The sequence below is a fragment of the Xiphophorus couchianus genome, chromosome 14 (assembly GCF_001444195.1).
Source record: "Xiphophorus couchianus chromosome 14, X_couchianus-1.0, whole genome shotgun sequence".
Taxonomy (NCBI): Eukaryota; Metazoa; Chordata; class Actinopteri; order Cyprinodontiformes; family Poeciliidae; genus Xiphophorus; species Xiphophorus couchianus.
In genome coordinates this window covers 4,346,633-4,369,900 of record NC_040241.1, presented here as the reverse complement: position 1 = coordinate 4,369,900, position 23,268 = coordinate 4,346,633, and the positions used below count along the sequence as shown (strand labels likewise).

The window sequence follows — 23,268 nt, the reverse complement described above, 5'->3', positions numbered from 1 at the left end:
CAATAGCAAGGTGTGTTTTCCAGGTGCAGAGTTGGTATAGAGTCTGTTGCCTTGCAATGTTTCATTCTACTGCGGATACCAACTAAGACAGAAAATGTCCATCAACAAACAGGCTCCTCTTCTTGCTAAAAACGCTTTTCTACTGAGAAGTCACGCACTAATCAGTGAATATGCAGTTCGGTTCTATCCCAGGTAGTGAGCTTCTCCATTACATGCTGTTTCTCACTATATACTCAGCAATGCCAAACCTCCAGGTTCTGGTTCTGATGGACTCAAATAAACCTAGATATTTTATTTTGTCTTATAGAAATTCATTGCTGCATAATACATAATAACAAAGGCTCAGATCAGCTGATTATTCAGCTACACATAGAAATATAATTACATTCTGGCACTTTATCGTTTTAAATGTACAACCTTTTGGATTTAGGTACAAAATATGTAAATCAATAACCACTCATGAACTTTATTTTATTCAAAGGAAAAGGAAAATTCACATCTCAATCTAATACTATGTAATTCTGCTAAACTGCCACTCAGACAGAAATCTGACTACAGCTTCACTGTTTCTCTCTTCTTTATTGCTGTTCATTCTTCAGAGCGATGAGCTGCTAGCAGTGCTGCTAAATCATGGTCATTCCAATCCAAAACACGTGTTCCTGTCGCTGCTCCTGATTAAACTCATAATTATGCTCCTCTGTACTGAGCAGCTCTCTGATAGCAAACAGCATGTTCGTGGTCCACAGCTAAACTATAATGTTGTTTGGAGTTTTGAGAGGTAATCACAAATCAGTCAACGACTGCAATCAGCTGTCAATCCAATCACTTTGGTGCAGTACTCAGCTCGGTGCAACTGGCACTACTGCTGAAGTAGGTACAAAAATCTAAGTACAGCCAGACAGAGCTGTGCCAGATCTGCTAATGGAAAAAGAATCTGGCCAGGACAGACCTGGACCAAACCGGTTAGAAGCGCTCTAGATGCTTTTCATCTTCAGCCATAAGATGAAAAGCGTCTTACGTATGCTCACACAGCAAGTCCTGATGCTCAATTCCATTTTTTTTCCTGAAATCCAATATTTTTTGGTGGTCATTCATACTACTGCATGATGCAACCTTAATCAGATTTCTGCGTGAACGGTTTACGACACCAAAGCAACCCTCACGAGCAGAAGAAGAATGTAGACTAACACTCTGTTTATGGCAGTATTAATGGACGATGCCGTCTGTGAATGGATTTTAAAGTTACTGAGCAAGGAGAGCCGACAGTATTATCACAAGATCATAACAAGACAAAGGAAGCTGATAAAAAGAAACACAACTGTTATTTCAATTATTGTAAATTTCATCCACTATTTATATCCAGATTTACTGCATCTGGCTTCTTCTGGTGCAGAAATATGATGCTTCTCTCACATCAGTGATATAAAGGAGCTTTTGAATGGAAAAAAAAAGATTAATTGCATAAAACATTTTCACATGTTAAAATGTATGTAATTAATTAATCAAAATTAACGCGTTAAAGTCCAGGTCTTAATATAAATGTTTTTTTCTTTGTTATGAGGACACAACTAACCCTGAGGTCTTTGTTGTCCTCAGGGTTAGTTTAAGTGATGGCAGTGAGACTGATGGCTCCTCTCCCTCACCCCCCATCTGCAAAGAGGCCCCAGCTTTGATAAAGAGCACCAATAACCAGGTAGAATATTAAAGCACTCTACAGATATGTATTCCATAAACTACCTGATGTGAGAACCAAGCAGTCAACTGAATGCTGTTGTAAACAGTGTGACTCTGTTCTTTTCCAGATTTTAGAGGTGAGGAGCCCCATCAGACAGAACAAGCAAGACAAGAATGAAAACCTATACTGTGACAAGGTAAACAAGGTCAACATTCAAATGAAGAGTACTGTATACACAGATGGCAAGCAACGGTAATTCAATGTTGAATTATGGTCACAAAGGTAGATTTTTGACTGAGGTCGACAATTGACGGTGGATCAACCATCAAAAATCATCTAATTTTAGCCAAGTGACCAATGTTGAAAAGATGTACGGTAATTGAATCAATGTTGTTTTATGGTTGAAATCTGATGATTGAAAAGCCAACGTCTGATCAACGCCAAACATTGATCAATCAATGTTTGTCACACCACTTCTCATCCCTTTCCCACCTCCTCTCCTACTTTTTAAGTATTTTTTTAAGTTTGTGTGCACACATTTTTGGAAATATGGTAATGTAAGATAATTGTGAATGACATAATACGCATTGTCTGCCAAAAGATTGTGTGTTGAACGCCAGTGAAGAACCTTTTTAATAGTATGTTATAATGTAGACTTATCAGACCAAAAAATGTACATGGATCAATATTGATTCCTTAACTTTGACTCAATATAAAATCAACACAAATGTGCATGTAGATCCACATTCACATGATGGTTGAATCAACATTGATACAGTGTCAGTTATAGTTGAAACCGTAACATTGATTCAACTTATAAATCACCGAATACTTTAAATATTGTTTCAATATCAGGCTTCAATGTTGATTCAATGTTTCTGCCTTTCGTCATTTCAATGTTGATTCACTCATGTTTTTCTATCTGGGAAATTACTGTTACTGTAAAGAGTGCTGTAAGAATGCACACAGCTCCCATTTTCTATACAAAAGCAACTTCTCAAAAATGACCCTTTTATCCTTTGTTTTGGGATTTTTTGCCTTGGTCTGTAACCTGATAGCCATGAAGCTAACTGCATCTGGCTGTGTTTCCCAGGCTTACCTGGATGAGTTGGTAGAGCTGCACAAAAGACTGATGACATTAAGAGAAGGCCATATACTCCAGCAGGTGAGCTTTATTTGTCAATACACCATTTTGGCTCAAACACTGATGCACAATAAACACTTCTACATCCTGGGCTCCAAAAATGTTGACCAGAGCAGTTATATCAGAGTAAAATAAAGGAGTTTACTTTGATCAACTGAAGTCAGAAGGTGAAACTGATATTTTTCAGATATGTATTTCTGCATGTTTATGATTCTGACTTAATCTAAAGAAATCCCAAAATTCAGTTTATCAGAACATAACATTATTACTCCTGAGTGATGAAGGACTTAATGAACATTCTGGATGAGTTGTCTGCACTCAGTCATGAATTAATTTATCAATGTGGCATAGCATGGAGATCAGCTTTTTCTGCCTTTACCTGTGAATATGTTCTGCTACTCCAGAGTACAGTGACTTTCTGCTGATTGTGACAGTCATAGCATAAGATTTTTTCCTAAATATCCTCAAATGAGTATTATGTCCTATTCAAATTTTATTAGAAACTGAATTTTGAGTTTTTGTCAGCTGTGAGTCAATGATCAAAATAAGCATTTGAATTTATTGATATGTGTAGTATGGATCCAGATGAGGTTATTGAAATAAACAAACTGTTGAACTTTTCTGTTAAATCTTTTGTAAAATCTTCAGACCTTTGTTCTGCAATACAGTGAACCCTCGCTATTTCGCGGTTCACCTTTCGCGGTCTCGCTGCTTTGCGGATTTGTGTGTTCTGCATTCTGATTGGCTAAACAGTCTCTCCGCTTCTCCTCTACCTGTGTGTCAATAACTTTGCGGATTAATATGCACACGTACGTAAAACAGCTTGCCAGATTTAACATAATCAATGGTGGCATGTCGGTTTATAAGAATTCTTTTGCCCAGAAGAAAAAAGAGCGACAACAACTTCCAATAACTATGTTCTTCTCTCGAAAAAAACACACCTGCACCGCGGGCTTTAGAAGACAAAAACACGACAGAGCGGAGTCAGGAGGAGCAGTGAAATACAGGTGAATCACTATTTGTCCAACTGCACTTTGTATTTTTTTTCATAATCATTTTTTTCCCGTTCTAATCCAATGACTCGGGTCGCGGTGGGGCGGTGCTGATCTCCGCAATTTGAAGTCTTCACTTCGTATTTATGATTAAAATTATTATTTTTCAGTATAGTAGTTATTTGTAAAAAAAAAACAAAAAACGTTTATACAGTACTTTTATTTGTTAAAAAATGCTTGGCCCTGTAAAAAAGGTTTTGTTCTTTGTTTTAAATGTATTATGGAGTATTTCATTGTATAATAATTGTTATAAAAAAAAAAAAGGTTCCTACTTCGCGGATTTCGCCTATCACGGGTTCTTTTTGGAACGTAACCCCACGAAAAACGAGGGTTCACTGTATACCATAAAGTTTATGAGTGGTTCATTTATACACTTTGTTCCAAGCACAGAGCAGGTGGAGCTAAGCTCAACAGGATGGACCACATGCCAGAACAATATTGAGATTAAAAATGAACACATCATAAATAGTTTTTCCACAGAAATACATGCACTCACATCAGTTTCACTGAGCGCTCAGGTCGGGGCTCAAATATATAATCAGCAGCTCAATCCAGAGAGACCAGACTGGTTTTTGATCTAACCTCTAGGAAAAGTGAGTGTTGAACCGTCTCACTGGCTTTTTCCATCCAATTGTCACGAGAGCTTTGAGTGAACTTTTAAAATTTTGCACAAAAAAAGAAAAGAAAATACAAATCTGCTGATTCTGAGCAAATCAACCAAGATTAGCAAATGTAAACATCTGAGGTAAATGTTTGCTGTGTCAGAACTAATTCTTCAAATGTGCATTAGCCATTTAAAAGCATTAAAACTTTTTTTGTGGAATTAAGAAAAGTATTTCAAATTTTGCCGTTTCCATGAACCTTCCCTAATGCAATATTTGAAATTGTGCTTTAAAAATTGTAGAGGTAGAGGTTGATGACTTTGTGTCAGACCATTGGGAATGATTTTCGGACGGTTCAGGGCTAAAGTTGACAGAAAACTTGTCAATCATTCTTTTCATTTTCTCTGCCCATCTGCACTACTACCAGTCTCTCTATCTGAGTAGGCTGGTCTTCTTGTCTCTGACTGCAGCTCACAGCACAGACACGTACAGATATCAGGACCACAGCCAATCAGAGTTTTCACTGTCTCCAACTGATTTCAAGAACAGTATGGGTCCAGCGTCTTGCTTGTTCAAACACAGGAAAACGTTCAGTCTCTGAGACTCTTTCTTTCCTTCTTGTAAAAGAAGTAAACATTTATTCTGCTGTCTCCATTCGGAAAGCTGTTGAAGTTTCAGCATTGGTAAAAACATTCTGCTATTTCTTGTGGTTTCCAGATCGTAAACCTGATTGAGGAGACGGGGCATTTCCACATCACAAATACTACTTTTGACTTTGACCTTTGCTCCCTGGACAGAAGTACGATTAGGAAGCTGCAGAGTTACCTGGAGACCTCGGGATTGTCCTGAGGCTCTGAGCGGCTGGGCTGCAGACTTGTTTCTGCTTTGACTGTTCCTGAATAGAATCAAGGTTGGTTGTTGCACTGCATCCAGCCTGTTGGAGCACTGAGTCCAGCAATTCATCTTACAAGTGGAAAGCAGCAGGAGGTGCTGTGGGGGCAGAGCTTGTCCAACAGGAGATCACCTGTAAGGCCTTGTAGCTTCAGCTGATAGTGGAGTGGTGGCTGGTTGCTCTTAACGAATGTGCATATTGATACATGTATGATTCTTGATTTGTTGTTCATGGTGACAAACACATGATCAGCATTGCCTTACAACATGATGTCTTATTTATTGAATTTATTTTGGAGGTGTGTGTGTGTGTGTGTGTGTGTGCATTGTATGTGAGCGTGTTTGTGTATAAAATGGTTCTGGCAGAATGAGACAGTGGAAGCACTTCACAAAGAGCACATCTTCCAACCTCTGAGATTTGACTGTTTTAATTCAGTCTGAATTAAAACAGCAGAACTTTAACTGGAGATTTAAAACAGCCCTGATCCACTGGATATAGAATTCACAAATTAAAAAAAAAAAAATTAATTATTACAAATATGTTTTCACACCATTGTGGTTTGGATCTCCAGATGGATGGAGATTATGTCTGTTCTCCATTGTTTTCCTCAAATGTTACCATATAAATAACAGGACGTCTCTAAATCACAGAAATGCTCAAATCACTGGCCCAGAATTGGTTTTGGATTTATTAAAAGTTCACACAAAGAGAAAGAATTCTTTTTTTTTGTAATTATGCATCAAAGCAATAAAGCTTATTCTATTGGAAAACCTGTGTACTCCCTTAAAATGGTGCCACGTTTGTAAAGAAAATACATGTTATGTTTTCATTTGCAGAGTTGACTTTGCAAATCTTCACTGCCAATGCCAAGCAGCTTTTGGTAATGGCAGTGTGATGCTGCGGTGTGGGGGGGTGGAGGGGGGTCGGGGGGGGGGGGGGGGGTTAGACAAGGCTCGTCATCATTGGTTCACAATGCAGATATATAAAAGATGAACCAGCTGTAGGATATTGGTTGAGCTGACTTTAGAAGTTTTTGATGGATATAACCCACAAATGTTCCTTACAAATGAGGCAGAAATTAAAGTTTTCTCATAACTGTCTGAGATTTATTGCCAAGAAATGATGTTACGTTAATACGGCACAGAAATAAAAGATCAAACACATATCTACTTTTCATTTTAAGTGTAGTAATAATCTGTTGCAGCAAATCCTGCCCTTCTGGAATGTCCAGATATGCAATTGTGTCTATTTAGGTTGCTGTAATAATTTTTTTCATAGGAAGTGTGTCTGCCATCTCAGGAAGAGAGCTCCCAGAGAAACAGGAACTCACTTTCTGCTGTCAAACACGAGGACAGAAGCTCTTGATTGCTGCATTTCAGTGGAAATGTCTTTTTTCCCAGAAGAGGCGGGTGGAAAAGGGGTACTGGTGGTCAGGAACTGTTATGGAAGTGGAAAAACATACCGCTTAATTTATTTTGGCTGAATTGGCAAATCAAAGTTTATCATTAATTTTTAAGAGAAATGTCTCTGGGGACACATTTGCCAGTTACACATGAGGATAGTCTCTTCCCAAAAAAAATTATGAAGGGTTTTTCTTACTCTCGCTCTCTTTCTCAGGGTCTTTTGTGTATTGTGGGGAAAAAATAAATGTTTTGTATGATGATCAGAAAAATTTCTTTTCGACGTTTCTTTCTTTCACACAGGAGAATGAATCCATTTCATTCCACTTGTGCATCCATACACACCGACATGTTTTACCTATTTGACTAATTTCGATCAACCCAAGGTAGTGCATCATTGTGAAGTGGAAGGACAATATTTCTATAGATAAAAATTAGAAAGTGTAGTGTGTATTTCTTTTTCAACCCCTTCGCTAATTCTTGATCTTAGTGTCTTTACCAGCTGTAAACATCTAAAAACTGAACATTTAGATCTGCCTCGACAAAACAGCTCAAGCTCGGATTTAATAAAGAACACACTTTAAGGCTTCCCACAGTTGAATTAATCCTAATAAAACACATTAATGGTTGGAAAGCCATTTCTTCTGCTGGATAAGTTTGAAATATCTTTTGCAGCGGGCTTTAAGATCATAACTTAAAGTAAATTATCCGGCCTTATGAACACTCAAACAATGCTTCCTTCAATGTATCTTGAAAAAGAAAATTGGACAATATTTAGCATTTGAGTTTAACAGCTGTATACTGTATTTAACTCTTTTTTTTTTTTAAGGAAATCCACCTTTTGTATTTTTGTTATCGGCACCAATGTTCTGTGTTCAGACTGCTGACAGACGTTCTGTTTATTTTTGTTTAATATTCTAGAATATTGTTAGATTTTAATGTTGATAACTTATAAATCAATATTTTGCCAGCTTGCTAAACAAATCATCAGCATTTGGGTTGAGCTTAAACCCAGGAAGTACTCCTAAGTAGTTTCATAGATTTCTGGATTAGATTGTAGAGTTAAAGGAGGACACAGGGAAAATGGATCTTGAGGATTTTTAGGAAGGGGATGGGGGAAATGGTTCAGAGTCCAGGCAAACCAGCAGGACATCCTGTTTTATCTTCCAAATACCATTTCCTCGAATAAAAGGGGAGACCTTCGAAATAATCCTCCACAGAAGAGACACAGAGACATTGATTGTCATACTGGCTCAAGGCCAAGGCTGAAGAGAAAGGCTTGCCTCCTACAGCGTCCCTGGAAGCCGGTCAAAAAGCTCCTCAGGAAGTCATTAAAGCTCAACAGAGATGAAAAGTTTCACCTCCCAGAGCTTTCTGAAAGCACACTGTTCCCAGGTACACATGAAGGATGCGTCCTAAAGGTTGGAATGCACTTTTTATGTGCAATTTGACATTCCTTTTTATCAGAGAACATGTCCTTGTCATATAATTATGTTTTCTGTGTGTTTTGTGAGATTACTTATTTTCTGGCTTAAGGCTTGTCTGCTTTCTTTGCAGATATGTCAAGGAAGAAAAGTAGATAAACAGAATAACTGTAGAACAGAAAAGAAGCAAAACATACAGTTATTGCCTGACCAGAATCACTGCCTGGTCTTTATTTTATTGCCAAAAATATTCACTCCGCCTTCCAAATCATTGAATTTAGGTGATTCAATCACTTCCATGGCCACAGGGAAAACATGCAGACTGCTTTACAAACGTGGGAAAGAATGGGTCTCGTAGTGAACTCCAGCCTGGTACCGTGATAGGATTCCATTCATCTGTACAATAAGACCAGCGCTGACATTTCCTCCTTAATATTCCAGGCTGTTGGTCCATCACTTTAAATTCATAGAGTTTGTGAGAGGAAACAAACAAAATATGAAAAGTTCCAATGGTATGAATATTTTTACAGAATGAATAACTTCACAGCTGCAGGGAGAACATTCAGATAGTTATAAACCACAGTCAGATCCAGTAGATGGAACCTCCATCAGAAGCCTTTGATTTGTTTTTTCTGCACAGCTTATTGCCATCATCACCATTCAGACACTGACAGCAAAATAAAGACCACCAAAGCATGCCCAGTTTTTGTTATCAAAGGCATTTCAGCTCCCTGACCACTCTATTATCATTAAATTTGCACAGAGCTACAATAATTCAGACAGTAGCTTTTGGCTTGCTTGTGTCCCCCGTTTCCAACCTGCTGCCAATCGTGTTGACCTTCCTCTGTGTTCCCTCTACAATTCTGGGTGGCAGCCTATTCTGTCCACCCCTAACCCCACCCCACCACCTCTCAGTCACTAAATGCATACAACTTAGCCTCTGAAAAATCTGATCAAGTTATATAAAGTACAAAAGCAAGCAGACTTCAAAGTGAAGGAACAACTTGCAGAACCTTCCTCTTCAAACCAGGCGGGCCTGCAGACGTGGCCCCTCAGCATCCCCCAATCTCCCCTAGCCCCCAGGCTGCCTCAGACCCCTTGCACCACCTAAATGGCTCCACTCTTTTGGAGCAAATCCCAAACCTGGTCTTTGAATTGGGCAGACTTGGCACCGTTCCTCCTTCCACAGCCTAACCCTCCCAACCCCCCTGAGCTTTGTTCCTCTTGATGGATCTAGGCGGGCCGATGGACCATGACTTCTGGAAGCCCACCCTGTCTGTGTGAGGCAACACACACACACACACACACACACAAATATTTGTGACTAGCTTTGTGGGGACTTTCCATTGACTTCCATTCATTTCTACAGCCTAAATCTTACCCTTATCCTAACCCTAACCATTACATACCTAACCCTAACCCTATCCGAAACTCAATTCACACCTTAGTCCTAAATCTAACCCATGACCCAAAAATAGCATTTCCCCCTGTGGGGACCAGGCTTTGGTCCCCACAAGGTATTACAAACAAACACACAAAAACACGCCCACACACACACACCACCACACTGCTAGAGAGCCCAATGGGGAAGAAGGAGGAAAATATCAATAAATGTCCTGAAAGCATCTGGTGGTCACAGTCTCATTCTGGACAGAGATTACAGGCGCAGTCAGTGTTGCTGCTGCTTTCATTGTGCCTCTTCTGATAAGTTAACCATGTGTGATGGCTGAGGCGGAAGTCTGGGCCGCTGCCTATTCGGCCGCCCTCAAACACCTGCTACCAGATGGATCCAAGAGTGAACTTCAACAACAAGCAGGAAGATGAGAACAACAGTTCAATCTTCAGCGAATGCCTCATTCTCCGTCTAACAGTTTTATCAAGCCTGGCTTAAAACACTGACCTTTTTGTTTGACATGTGTAAAATATCAAAACACATATGGAAAAAAGATACAATTTAAGTGATCGTGTTGCTTAGAGAAATTTAAAAGATATGTTTCCGTTTCCAGTTCAGTTGTTGTTGTTCCCTAAAACATGCATGTATTTCTCAAAATTTAATTAAAACTTTTTTCAGATATTTCAGGTGAAAAGGCTTGTTTTAGTTAGCTGAGATCAGAGCATACAGAGAAGAAGTCCACCAAGAACATTCTTCATGGTTCAAAGCAGTCCCAGACCATAACACTACCACCACCATGCTGGATTTTGAGTGTGTTTTTTGTTGGGTGTTTTTGTTTTTTTTTTCTGAAATGCTGCGTTAGTTTTACACCAGAGATGCAGACCTTCCAAAAAGGTCTGCAAAGGTCCTTCTGGTCTGCTCTGAAGCAGTCCAGAAGGTTTTCCTAAAAGGTCTTTGGGATCATCAAGATGTTTTCTGTTCAGTCAGCAGTGGAACTCTCCTATGGAAGCTGATTTAGCCCACTCTCTCTCTTACTGTTGAATCGTAGACTCTGACATTAGCCTTAATAATTGTAGGCTTTAATGTATCTGACTTAACACCTGATAACAGATTTTAGTACGGTTCCAGTTATTTGCCTCCAGATTGTTTGTATTCTCCACCCTTCGTCTTCTGGTGCATTTATTTATGCCTTCGTTTAGCGGTTGACATGACAGAAAGTAGCTGCAGTATTATTTTTACTAAAAAACAATTTGATTAAAAAATGTTTTAACATTTGTTTTAACTGTCACCACAGTTAAAATATAATGAGACAGATATTTTGTGAGACAGATCATCTGTGAAAAGATCGATCTCCACCTCTACCCTGAGGTATTATTGCTGTCTGAATAAATGCACCCAACCAAAAACAACCAATCAGAGCCAGAAGGAGGGTCTTAGCACTGTCAATTAACCTCTTATGTACTTGCTGTTCAATATGCTAAAACCGTTTATCCTCCATCAACGGTGGCCATGCTAACTAGCCTAGCATTCACAACGGGCTCTGGTGTCAGGAAGAAGCTGTAGTGTAGCAGAGGGGGGGCATGGAGGAGGAGGGTGATTGACAGCGCTAAGACCTGCCTCCTGGCTCTGATTTGTTGTTTCTAGTGAGCACTGAGAAAAGGCAGAGAAGTTCTATTTTTCACTGATTATTTGTCTCATACCATGCTGTTTGAACAAATATGTAAAAAACAAATACTTATAAAAAGGTTATAAAAGTTACATATTTAAAGTGATGTAGTTCTTATTTTAAACACTAGGTGGTGAAGCTGATAAAATCTGTCCGTATTCAACTGGAAATAGAATGAGATTCTAAAGAATAGGCCACTATTGACATTCAGATCCTCTGGTTGTAAGAGCAGGGAGATACATGAATATTCAGCACCTGATAAAATCAGATGCACTGAATTGAGACTGTGTGCTACATTGTCTGTTGAGCTGACTGCTGATTCAGGCTCTTCTGTGCCAATTCTGCCCAAAGCTTTCTATGAGAAACACTTCAGAGAAGAAAAACTGCAACCTCCAAAAGTGAAATTATTGATATACTCCTGTGTTCCTGTCCATGTCACAGGCTGCTTACGTGCAGTTGTGCTTAAGAATAACACATGCAAAACTTCCTTCCTCATTGTGGAAACTGGAACTTCTCTGCTTGGCATGAATCTCATCAAGGGCTTGCATCCTCTGAATCTGCTGCTGCTGCGAAGGTCTGCACTTCTGTCATGAAAACTACATCACTGTCTTCTACTGCAACACCGTCTCCTACGTTTTCTGGATGTGCAAAAGACTGTGCATAAAATCAGTGTCAAAATCTACACCGATTACCCCTGTCTGTCAGGAGCTCTGTGAGTGATGAAATTCAGTGTCTCCTGCAATTTGATGTGACTGAGAAACTTAATTAACCACCTTTGGTCTCCTTCATTGTTGTCCTGCAAATGAAATCAGTATAAAAATTGCATATGTGTGAATCTGTGAGGGCTGCACAGTTGGTAAGAAGGTCTTCTATATCAAGAAGGTCCAGGGTTGGAATTTTTCGGCATGGAGTTTGCATGTTCTCCCTGTGCATGCTTGAGTTCTCTCCGGGTAGTCCAGTGTAATGAAGGTCTTAATTACTTAGCTGGAAAACACTTAAAATGTGTATTGAATAATAAATAAAACAAGTACAAACAGATTGAAGTATTTTATTGATTGTGAGTATTTTTAGGCAGTGTCATCTCAGTTGGTACAGTTTGAACAGATATGTAAAAAAAAATAGGCAGGACATCACCTATTGATGTCTTCTTAAAATAAAACAAACAAATGGATGACATAAGTATATTGTGACTGAAATGCATTGAAAGATGCTTGAAGGCTTTGTGTATGTGTGGCTTACCTCTGTCTCTCCTTCTGCAGTGTTCAGGCTAAAAAATTCCCCGGGGGCCTGAGCATCTTTTAAAGGTTCCAGAAGAGATCATTGTGGATGGAATGGGGGAGCAATAAAACTATGCACTTTAGAAGTTTAATGTTAAATTTATATTTATACAAATGTGCTTTTAGAAGTGCTTAATGATGAATAGTATTTACTAATATATATTACTCTCATGATTTAGTTATTTTTGTGAAAGTTTGTTTGTGTGTATGTATTTTTTTTACCCTGTTTCTTGGTGGGTTTAATAGGCGCAGTCATGGACTATAAAAGGCAACAGCCTATTATAATCTATAGTAATAGATTATAAAAGGCAGTTGCAGATTGATTGCTGCTGAGACCATAGACCACTGTAAAGCAGGGTTATTTATTTGTTAAATGTTGGTGAATAAACACCTAGTGGGTCTGCAATGTTTGTCTGCCTCAAGTCTCCTACTTAATCCAGCCGCTAAGGGCCATTCTAACATCTGGCTTCCTCCCACAGTCCAAAATCATAACCGCTAGGTTTATTGATTTCTCTAAATTCTCCTTAGTTGTTCTCTGTGATGCCCTGTGCCTGCTGGATTACATTTTGGCTGTTCTTCACGCACCTTAAGATGCAATCATTCCTAGGACTGCTCTTCTCTTATAACAAGTTAATAACAAACTTTGCTACAGTTGTGGAAGATGCAGTGTTGAACTGGTCTGAAGAAGCAGAATGTAGTTTTGGAAAAAGTAAAACAGCTAGTTGAAAGTGCTGCTCTCTATATTTTTGATCCTGACCTCCCTACTGTTGTGTCCACTGTTGCCTCTGATTATGGATTTGGTGCCATGCTGTCTCAACTTCAATCAAATGGCACAGAACGCACTGCTGCATTTGCAGCAGAACTCTGAGTTTTGCTGAACGCCAATATTCTACAGTGAAGAAAGAGGCTCTGGGATGTGTCTGCAATATGCAGTACACTCAAAAATAAGAGCAGGAAAGACAAGTAAATTAAATGCATCTTAAAATCCATTTTTGAACATTTTGATCTGTTCAGAATTCCCAGGACTAGGAATTATGACCATTTTTTTGTTTTGTTTTTTCCCTAAAAAATTGGGACCATCACCCCCACTTCTTTCTGCAGTGGTTTTGTTTTAGAAACCATCAGTTTATAAAATCCTCTAAACTAGCATCACTACAAATGAAATACTAAACGTAGTCCTCCCCATGGCTGGTCTAATATAAAGACTCTCTGCTCTGAGCTCTGTAAAACTTGATTAATGCTCAATAAGTCCAGTGAGGCTAGATGTTCTAATATGGTTGAGAAAGCTGCAGATGTTGTCCAGCCTGAAGGTAAGAAGGTGAATTCTGCAGCTTCAGTTCCTGCACTTTAATTAGAACCAAATGAAAAGGAGTCCCTCGGGTCTCCCCCACACCCAACACAGTCTCCTCTTAATTGACTTAATGGTTGAGTGGTGCCCTGCCTGGCTGGAGCTGGCTTTGGGCTTGGGAGGGGGAATCTACGGGGGTCTCATTAGCACTTTGCTTTCCACCAGTTCCTACAATACCAATTCATCAATGGCTCAGCAGACAAATGTGCTTGTTAGGGACTCCAAAGGTTAATCATGGATCAACTGGTCATATTTTAAAGTTCACTGCACCTATTTTGACTTCTGGAGAGGCTTTTCATTTTAATAAGTCCTGGTCCAAGGCTGATACTTTCAACTCTTGACTTTAGATAAACATCGTGTCTTCCAAATGTTATAATCAAAAGTGTGAAAAAACTTCACTTAAAGAGATATTTTGAACCCCTTTGATTAATATCAGGACCAGCTTATCTTTCAAATGAAACGAGAAAAAATATGAAATTTTAAGGACAGCTGCAGCGCTGCATGTGTTACAGAGAAAACTTTTACATTTTCCTTTATTTATTTATTTATTTATTATATATTATATTAAATCATATTTAATTTACTTACAACATCATTCTCATCCAAAGATTATTCCAACTGTGTTCCGAAGTTGGAACACAACTTCCGAAGTTGTGTTCCACTCCGGCTCTCGCACTGGGCTCTCCTTTTTTTCATGTGGGAAATTATCCAGATTCGCCTAAATTTTATTATTATTATTATTATTATTATTATTATTATTATTATTATTATTATTATTATTATTATTACAGCCGATAGTGACACAGTGTGGCATTATCTAAAAATACACCAGTCAAACGCAATATGATAAACGACTACTCGGGAAAAGTTAGCCTTCCTGTGTTTACTCTGTAGACTCCAGTACAGAATGGACCAAAAATGCGTCATCAACCCATTGGTGAAAAAATGACGACCTCCATGGGTGAAAAATATATCAAAAGATGTACTTAAAAAAAAAAAAAAAGAAGTAATTATGAGTTTTGGCATATCACAAACAGCATTTTTATTTTTTAGGTAATGGGAATATTGCAACATATAAATTTTAATAACATATCATTTTAATAAGTCCTGATCCAAGGCTGATACTTTCAACTCTTGACTTTAGATAAACATCGTGTCTTCCAAATGTTATAATCGAAAGTGTGAAAAAACTTCACTTAAAGAGATATTTTGAACCCCGTTGATTAATATCAGGACCAGCTTATCTTTCAAATGAAACGAGAAAAAATATGAAATTTTAAGGACAGCTACAGCGCTGCATGTGTTACAGAGAAAACTATTCCTGGATCTTTTTAAAAGAAGTGTAGCTATATGATTATTAATCTGAATAAAAAAGTAGTTGCTACTGTACTTCGAGGAATGTGAAAAGTTAAATAATTAGAAGTCTTTAGCTCATTTACAACAACAATCTTCCTGCTGCAGACAGGTTTCTGTGAGAACAAATCAATCTGATTGTCGAAGATCAAGTCATTGACTACAAAGTCTGTGAAGAAAGAGAAATCTTATATTCAATAAACCCTATTTAATTTAAAATTTTCTGTTCTGTCAGGATGTTGTTTTTCAGGTGTGTTAATGTCATTTCCAAACTACATGTGTTGATTATATTTTACATTTATAAAGAAATTTTAAGGAAAATATGAATTGATTCTGAGTCCAAGAATTTTATTGCAGTGAAAATGATACAGTGAAAACACTGAAACTGTGAAAGAAAATGATCTGGCTGCAATGAAAACATTGCAGATTTATCTTGTAATTAAAATGTAAATATTAAAAGAATTGTTGGTTCTCTGGAGTGAGGCTGGTTTTATCTGTAATGCTTTGTTCCTGATATTAACAGCTATAGAGCAACATGTGAAACAAAAAAGCCTCGTGCGCAGAATGCTTGTGATACAACAGTGCCACCTATTGGCAAAGGTCAGCAATCTGCTTGATACACATCTGCAGGCCAATTTTTTTTTACCATTTTGTGCAAAAATAACTCAAACACCAGTACAGAGCCCTCCATGGGACATTGGAATTGTTTGTTTCTTTTGCGTTCCCTCGCAGCATTTGTGAACGTAGGTCTGAACTTTGATTGAATGTAAATAGTGCCCTATTCTTTAGATTCGAACACAGAGTTTTCAATCTTTTCAGCCTTTAGCATGATTTCTTCAAGGATTGCACATATGTTAAATTTCTCCAATTTTCAAACAACTCTGATCAGCTTTTGTTGCCTCTGCTAATAAAAGTTATAATGCTGCTACCACCTCTTACATAGTGATTTCAGGGTGTTAGTTTTCCACATACAAGCTAAAAAGTTCAGTTTTAGTCTGTCTTGATTGCTTGTTTATATTAAGATACATGACTTGTAGAAAATGTCAGAAAGAGATTAATTTTTCTTCCAGTAATGTTAAAACTATTCCATGCAGGCCAGATTTGAAATAGTTGTTGACCATTTCTCCCACCAGAGCTGTGGAGAATCAGTCAACAGAAATACAACAGTCCAGAAGTACCACAGGCCTCTGTTTAACACTGTCCTTCAGCAATCTGTTTTCTTGGGTCGTCAGAAATATCTGTTAGGTTTGTGGTTGAGCCATACTTTTCCGTTTTTCTTGGAAAGATATTCAAAATTTGGAGTTTCAAAACTTAATTGAATTCAATTTACTTACAGAGGTAACCTCAAAGCACTTTAATTCAAACTTTATTTGTATAGCACATTTCAGCAACAAGGCAGTTCAAAGTGCTTTACAGTATATGATAAAAGCATAAAAGTATATGATAAAAGCATAACAATATTATATTACAACATAATTGTGAAACAGGCAGTCACATTTTGTCAAAGGCCATCATCAAAATCATCAAGCAAATACACATAATTTTTTTAAAATCAATGTTCTATTCACTACTGACCAAAGGAAACTAAGCAGGTCGGGTTATAGCTTTGATTTAAAGAAATTTATTTTGGTTATGTTGCAGTTTTCTTAAAATCTGTTCCAGATTTGAGGTGCATAGAAGCTGAATGCTGTTTCTCCATGTTTGGTTCTGGGGATACAGGATAGATTAGAACCAGCAACATTTAATTTTCTTGTAGAGTAAAATAATTTCAAAAATAACTTCAGTGCAGTTTCATGGTTCTGTTATCTGCCAAATCTTTTGTGCTTTTTGGAGACCAAGTGAACAAATATTCAAGTAACAGTCATTGTCACTGGAAGTACTCAGCTCTGGCATGTATTGACTACTCTTGAGTAGTAGTTTCAAAGGTTTTATTGTGGAAAACTGATTTTTTAAAAATATTTTTCCAGCCCAATTTCATTTTGTAATTTGTTAGGTACTCATTTTGTATTACCTTTTCACAAATAAAAACTAAAGTATTCAGTATATATCTTTTGAACCATATACTTTTAAGATTTTTTAATGAGTAAAATCACCTAATGGTTCTCTTGAATTTATGGTTTCTTCATCCATCTCTACAAGTTGCAGGAAACTGGCCTTTGAAGACAAATTTGGGTTCCATGGCATAGCCCAGGGTTCAGCTCCATGAAGGTTGGTGTCCTGTAACTTTTAGATTAGGCTCTACTTCAACATACCAGAATTACAGTTAGAACTTAACTGCATACTATTCAGGCAGAACCAGGATCCCTGGTCGAGACTTTTGGAAAATATCCAAGTTTACTGTATTCCATGCATCATTTGCAAATACTGCTTCCAACTTTAGATTGGTTTGTATTAATTAAAACATTTAAGTTAAATCCAGGGGAGTTATGGGCCAATAAAAGGGCCTTAATTGCTGCAATTGCAAGCACCAATTAAAAACAATCGTTTCAAACATATACACAAATTTTAACCAACTGTGCACTATTTTCAAATGTACAACCGAGAGGTTTTATTGATTTACATAAGCCTGCTTTATTCCATATGCACAGCTTCCATATTGAACCACAAACTCGTTTGCTTATGGATTTCAGACTGTCCCAGGAGGAACTCTGGATTAAGGGAACATTCCTATTGCAAACTTTAATGGCAAGTATTTTGAGAAAAAGAAAAAACCTCAAGGCAAACAAAAGGAAAAACAGAACAAATGCCCAACAAGGGCTTTATTAAAACACCACTTTAAACATGGGAATGCCACACAGCATGGATAACAAACTGAAGCACCAGGAAAAAAAAGGGAAAGAAAGCTTCTTTGAAGCCACTTGAGACAGAAAAAAAGGCAATAAAAACCCAGGTGAATAAATGCAAGATTAACCATAAAAATTTCTAAACATGTTTGGATCCAAGACATTTAACCACTTCAGATGCAGACTTCAATCCTGAGACATCACACCATCCAGAGCACCTCAGGTTATACAGTCTTCTGCTGGCCCTTCTTTCCAATTAGAGACTTGTGGATGTGTGGGATCACACCTGACCAAGAAAAACAGCATTAGAAAACAAAACCATGTTTAAAGGAGGTCCAATATCAAGGTGTCTAAAAGCATCTTTACCTCCACCAGCAATTGTGGCCTTGATAAGAGAATCAAGCTCCTCATCTCCTCTGATGGCAAGCTGCAAGTGGCGTGGAGTGATTCGCTTCACTTTAAGGTCCTTTGATGCATTTCCTGCTAACTCCAAAACCTGGATAGAGTCGGGATGCTTTAATGGACACATAGATCAACTCTTTAAACTAATTTTACATTTTTTAACAATACCTCAGCAGTGAGGTATTCAAGAATAGCTGCGCTGTACACGGCTGCTGTGGCTCCCACTCTACCATGGCTGGTGGTTCTGGACTTCAGGTGTCTATGGATACGACCCACTGGGAACTGCGTGGAGAACGAATGAAACAACCGTTAAAAATCTGAGAAACAATACGGTTCGCAGCTGATGGGACGGCCGCCGGTGGAGCAGCCTTTGCGATGTGAACTGAGGAAAAGCTGTGGCAATGAATGAATGTGTTCAGACCTGCAGTCCTGCTCTCTGTGAGCGCGAAATAGCCTTTGTCTTGGTCTTTCCGGAGTCCTTCCCAGCCTTACCGCCAGCCTGGGGAACACAGAGAGCGGCCACCGTTTGCAACAGCTCAGCGGATAAGTACCGCCAAGCACAGTTCAAATAAAAAAAAGCGAATTAACAAACGCTTTTATCGTTTAGATACCCGCTGTTTTTTCAAAGCTATCGGTTAGCACGCTAAGCTACCAGCAGCTAACGGCTACATGCTAATGACAAAAAAATTAAGAAAATATCAATGAAATACAGCTTTTTTAAAAACAAAAATACATTATGTTGTAGCGGACATATTACCAAATACGATCAGCGATACATACCATTTTATATTTTTCTCAGATAAAACCTTACACCGCAGTACAAAATACAGATTTTCTTGCTATTGTCTTTAGCCGCTGCTGAAACAACTTGACCCGCTCGCCAACCGTTCCTCATTTATATACTCACTTTATCCGGGTTCCTTCCACTAGCCAATCACATATCACATGTATTCAGCCAATCAACAACACCTTCGTGGTAAAGTTCTGTGAATGTTTCCTATGGGTAATGTAGTACTTTTGTTTGAAGGCTCTTCTCTTCCGCTTCTCAACATAAAATATCAGAGAAGATTTTTTTTTTAAATGTAATGTTTAAAAATATTGGAAAACTTCGTAAAGAATAACTTGTCTCAACTTACACATAACATACAAAATATGTTTTACAAAACGTGTTCATAAATGTGTTGTTTTTCTCTCCCCTTTTAGCCACTGTTAGTTTTTAACATGTCCGTGTCAAAATAAATTAAGTTTGTCTCAGTTTGGGAGCTTTTGGTGTTATTTTTTTAGCATAAATAACCTAATGTATGATTATTGTTAACGCTGAATGATGCATCTGGTTTCTCAATACATGACAGAATTTGTCTTTATATAATCTTAAAATTTCAAAATGTTTTGGATTATTTTCCTATCTTTGGAAAACCGATCAGCATTCATTCCAAAGTCAGCTTTTCTTTTTGCACATTAATATGAGGATGTACTTCATACTTATGACCGCATGAGGTCAGTGTTGGTGTTTATTTGTTTTTATCAAGGTGAACTATAGACCAGCGGTCCCCAACCTTTTTAGTCGCGCGGACCGGTCAGCCCTTCGCAATTTTGCTGCGGACAGAGGTGGGGGGTGAGGGGAGCGCAGTACTCCTATGTTGTTTTGTTACTCATTCAATGGGCTCTTTGCACCTCAGCTTCCGCGTTCGGGGAAAAGCGGCTCAATCTTTTCCGATCTATTGAAAAAGGCACTGTACACTGGGTGTTTGCAGGGCTTGTCCAAGGTAACAATTAATGATGTACATCGATCCGAAGCCCCGACAAGTAAGCTGGAGGTGAGTTTTATTTTCTTTAAACTTTGTGGCTAACATTAGCTTTAGCTTATGCTAGACATTTTTCTTGTAAAAATGTGCTATTTAAGTATCTAAACATTTTTCATCCATTCTAATGGACAATGTTTTTTACCTTATTTTCAAGTATATTACGTGGTTTATTGTCGTCAGTGTCAGAGACCAAGTAACAGGGGATTTTATGGTTCAGGCTTTTTGCTTCTGAAGCCTGAGGAACAACAAGCCCATAGCTTAACAGTAGAGCGGCTCTGGTGTCGGAGTTCCAGTTCAGCTGACTGTTCAGGTTCAGAGTTGTTGCTTTTAGAAAAATATGGCCGTGTTCCTTAAGGTCTCCGTGTTACTTCGCTTTATTAGTTTTGCATGCTTCTTGTGAAGCAGGACGGTGTTTGCAGCAGTGTGTACAGGCGGATCAGTAGCTCGGTTGTCTGGCTCTGGTCTGCTCTCTCTTTCCCATAAACTCTCTTTCAGGCTGAATACAGAAATGATTCCATGGAAATAACACAGGAGGCTCTTTTACCTTCTTCCTTGGGCTGAAGAAGCTGATCCAGAGTGAAGTGAAGGCTGTAAACTTTGCTGTGCGGCGATAGCTTTAACTGGTGGCTACGAATATTTACAAGCCACCATCTTCTTAATTCAGGACCGCTTGGAAATCCATGAAAACTTAAAAGTCCATTATATTAGGAAGACAGCAATGTTCATAGTATTATTTTATTTCTGAAATAAGACCTTGTCTTTTCTAGTTGTCATGGTAACTCAAAGCAGAAAAAATAGAGCCGCATTTGCGCATGCGGTTGTGACGTCAGTGCAGCAGGTGCAAAGAGTCCATTGGCTCAATCTTGACGCGCAAGACGTAACCGGTAAATTCCGGCTTAGGATTTTCAAAATAAAAGACCCGGAAGTAGTTCGTTATTTCTTGCACGGCCCGGTACCAATTGGTCCGCGGACCGCTGGTTGGGGACCACTGCTATAGACTGTCAAACCTTTTATACAGTCTGAGATCAACATTAAGAGTTTATACTTAATAATAAATAACCCAGTGAGCTGTTGCCATCTCTGATAGTTAGACTTAGACTTAGACTGACTTTATTGTCATTTTGCATGCACAGGGTGTATACAGAATGAAATTTTGTTGCATACGGCTCAGGACAATGTTTTGAGGTTCCAATGTTGTGAGGTTACTCCAGAATAAAATAAAATACAGTATAAAATATGAATATAAATATGAATATAAAATATAAAGTACAGGATTGACAGAAAAATGGAAGTTATTTAGCTCTGCACATGTGCAAGGTATGAAGTGGAGACCAGTTTTTGAGTGCAGTCCAGTTAAGAGTTCAGCAGTCTGATGGCAAGTGGGAAAAAGCTGTTTCGGAACCTGGTGGACCTGCACCGGATGCTGCGGAACCTCTTTCCAGAGGGCAGCAGGGAGAACAGTGCATGGTGGGGGTGTGAGGGGTCACTGACGATGTTTCGGCCTCGGGACACGCAGTGCTGGGATGAAATGTCCTGAATGGAGGGAAGGGGGGCCCCGATGATCCTCTCTGCTGTCCGCACCACTCTCCTCACGTTCTTCCAGTCGGAGGCGCTGCAGCCTCCACACCACACAGAGAGGCAGATGGTCAGAATGCTCTCTATGGTGCTTCTGTAGAACGTCACAGTTGTAATCTGTGTATTTGTTTGTTGCATTTGATTAATAATATTACTCTCATAGCTTCCACAGTGGACTGTAAAAACAAAGTTAAAGTTATCTTCTAAAACAATATAGTTCACCTAAGCTAATAATTGACCTGGACGTTGATAAAATAACAACAGGTCTTAAGTAAGTAAGTATAAAGCCCATTCTTTTTACCTCTGGTGAGTCTGTTTTCAACCTTATTGGGCAGAGGCCATCCTAGCACAACCCAAACCCCCAAACCTCAATGAAGATGTTAAAACTCCACACCCCCTACACAAGATGGCAGTTGCCCATGTTGCTCGTATCAGAAACTGCCACTGTTATTGGGTGAAAGAGAGCAAACAGATAGTCATAGTAAACGTTCAGTTTGTAGATGATGGCATCATCCAGTCCGATGCTCGGCTTGTAGACGAGCTGCAGCTGATCCAATGAAGACCTCACTATGGGGCAAAGATGCTTGAGAATCAACCTCTTGAGGGTCTTCATCAGATACAAGTCTAAAGGGCCTCAGTGGTTGAGGCCCTTCAGATGTTTTCTCCCTACCGTTGGTAGGGACATCCTCCTGATGGTTCAGGAGGGGCCTGAGCCTGAAGTTTCCCCACGTGTATTCACATACCTGCAGGATTTGCACTGCTGTTCAGGAGTCTGGATAGTATTTGTCATGAAACGGTGTGGTGTAGGTGGTGAGGCAGACGCTGTAGACCCAGGTTGAAGTGAGTAAATGATTTTAATGATGAATGTCCAGTGCAACACAGTCCAACATGGTCCCATACAAACGGGCAGCATGGCCGAGCGGAAGCCAGGGCTCGACGCCGGTAGCAACCATTAAACAACTGATGAGACGACGGACTGACAGACTAGACGCCAAAAGAGACGAGGACCCGACAAAGACACACAGGTGACACTAAATACACAGGAGGTAATTAGGGAAACTAGAAACACCTGGGAGTAATCGAGGGGAGAACAGGACAACACGGAGACACAGAGATACAGGAAACTCAAAATAAACACACAGAAAAACACGGAACATGACAGTATTAGCAACAGGCTCCTGATGTTTTAGTCACTTCGTGTAGGCCAATCATATAAAACCCCAAGCAAATCTATCAAGGTTTGTGGCTGTAATGTGCCAAAATGTTAGATAATCTTAAAATGAATAAAATTATTTCCTTTCTGCTCTTATTGCTTCAAGTTTATTATCAGCAGTAGCTGATTGGGGAACAGCTACTGTAAAAGTTAGAGATGCCAGTTTTATGTTGTGTTAATGTGTAACGGGGTAGAGTTAGACTGTGTGTGGGAACTTGATAAGGCTGTATGTGTATACATGTGTGTACATGTGAGACAACACAC

The 23,268-nt window shown here is 38.8% G+C and overlaps 2 protein-coding genes across 5 annotated transcripts in view; one reads left to right on the top strand and one right to left on the bottom strand.

The window, feature by feature from the left end:
- The window catches only part of mllt3 (MLLT3 super elongation complex subunit), a 99,246-nt gene extending 89,732 nt beyond the window's left edge, over positions 1–9,514 (top strand). For 2 of the 3 annotated variants that reach the window (XM_028038557.1, XM_028038555.1), the window contains exons 10-13: positions 1,597–1,693; positions 1,803–1,871; positions 2,769–2,840; positions 5,191–6,277. In XM_028038557.1, the coding sequence (XP_027894358.1) occupies positions 1,597–1,693; positions 1,803–1,871; positions 2,769–2,840; positions 5,191–5,322 (370 nt within the window). In that variant the 3' untranslated portion in view covers positions 5,323–6,277. Of the gene's footprint in view, positions 1–1,596; positions 1,694–1,802; positions 1,872–2,768; positions 2,841–5,190; positions 6,278–6,643 lie in introns of those variants that run through there. The other variant, XM_028038558.1, reaches the window with a different exon arrangement.
- An 8,441-nt stretch (positions 9,515–17,955) lies between these two features.
- On the bottom strand, positions 17,956–19,342 carry LOC114157532 (histone H2A.Z). Of its 2 annotated transcripts, none has more exons than XM_028038592.1 (5): positions 19,192–19,342; positions 18,833–18,910; positions 18,580–18,693; positions 18,376–18,523; positions 17,956–18,295 (listed from the first exon to the last, which is right to left on the bottom strand). In XM_028038592.1, exons 1-5 carry the CDS (start codon positions 19,192–19,194, stop codon positions 18,234–18,236), a joined length of 405 nt encoding a protein of 134 aa, XP_027894393.1. In that variant the 5' UTR covers positions 19,195–19,342; the 3' UTR covers positions 17,956–18,233. The 2 variants fall into 2 exon arrangements, with proteins under 2 accessions (XP_027894393.1, XP_027894394.1); XM_028038593.1 differs by having other exon boundaries at positions 18,376–18,505.
- Between the last annotated feature and the right edge of the window lie 3,926 nt (positions 19,343–23,268).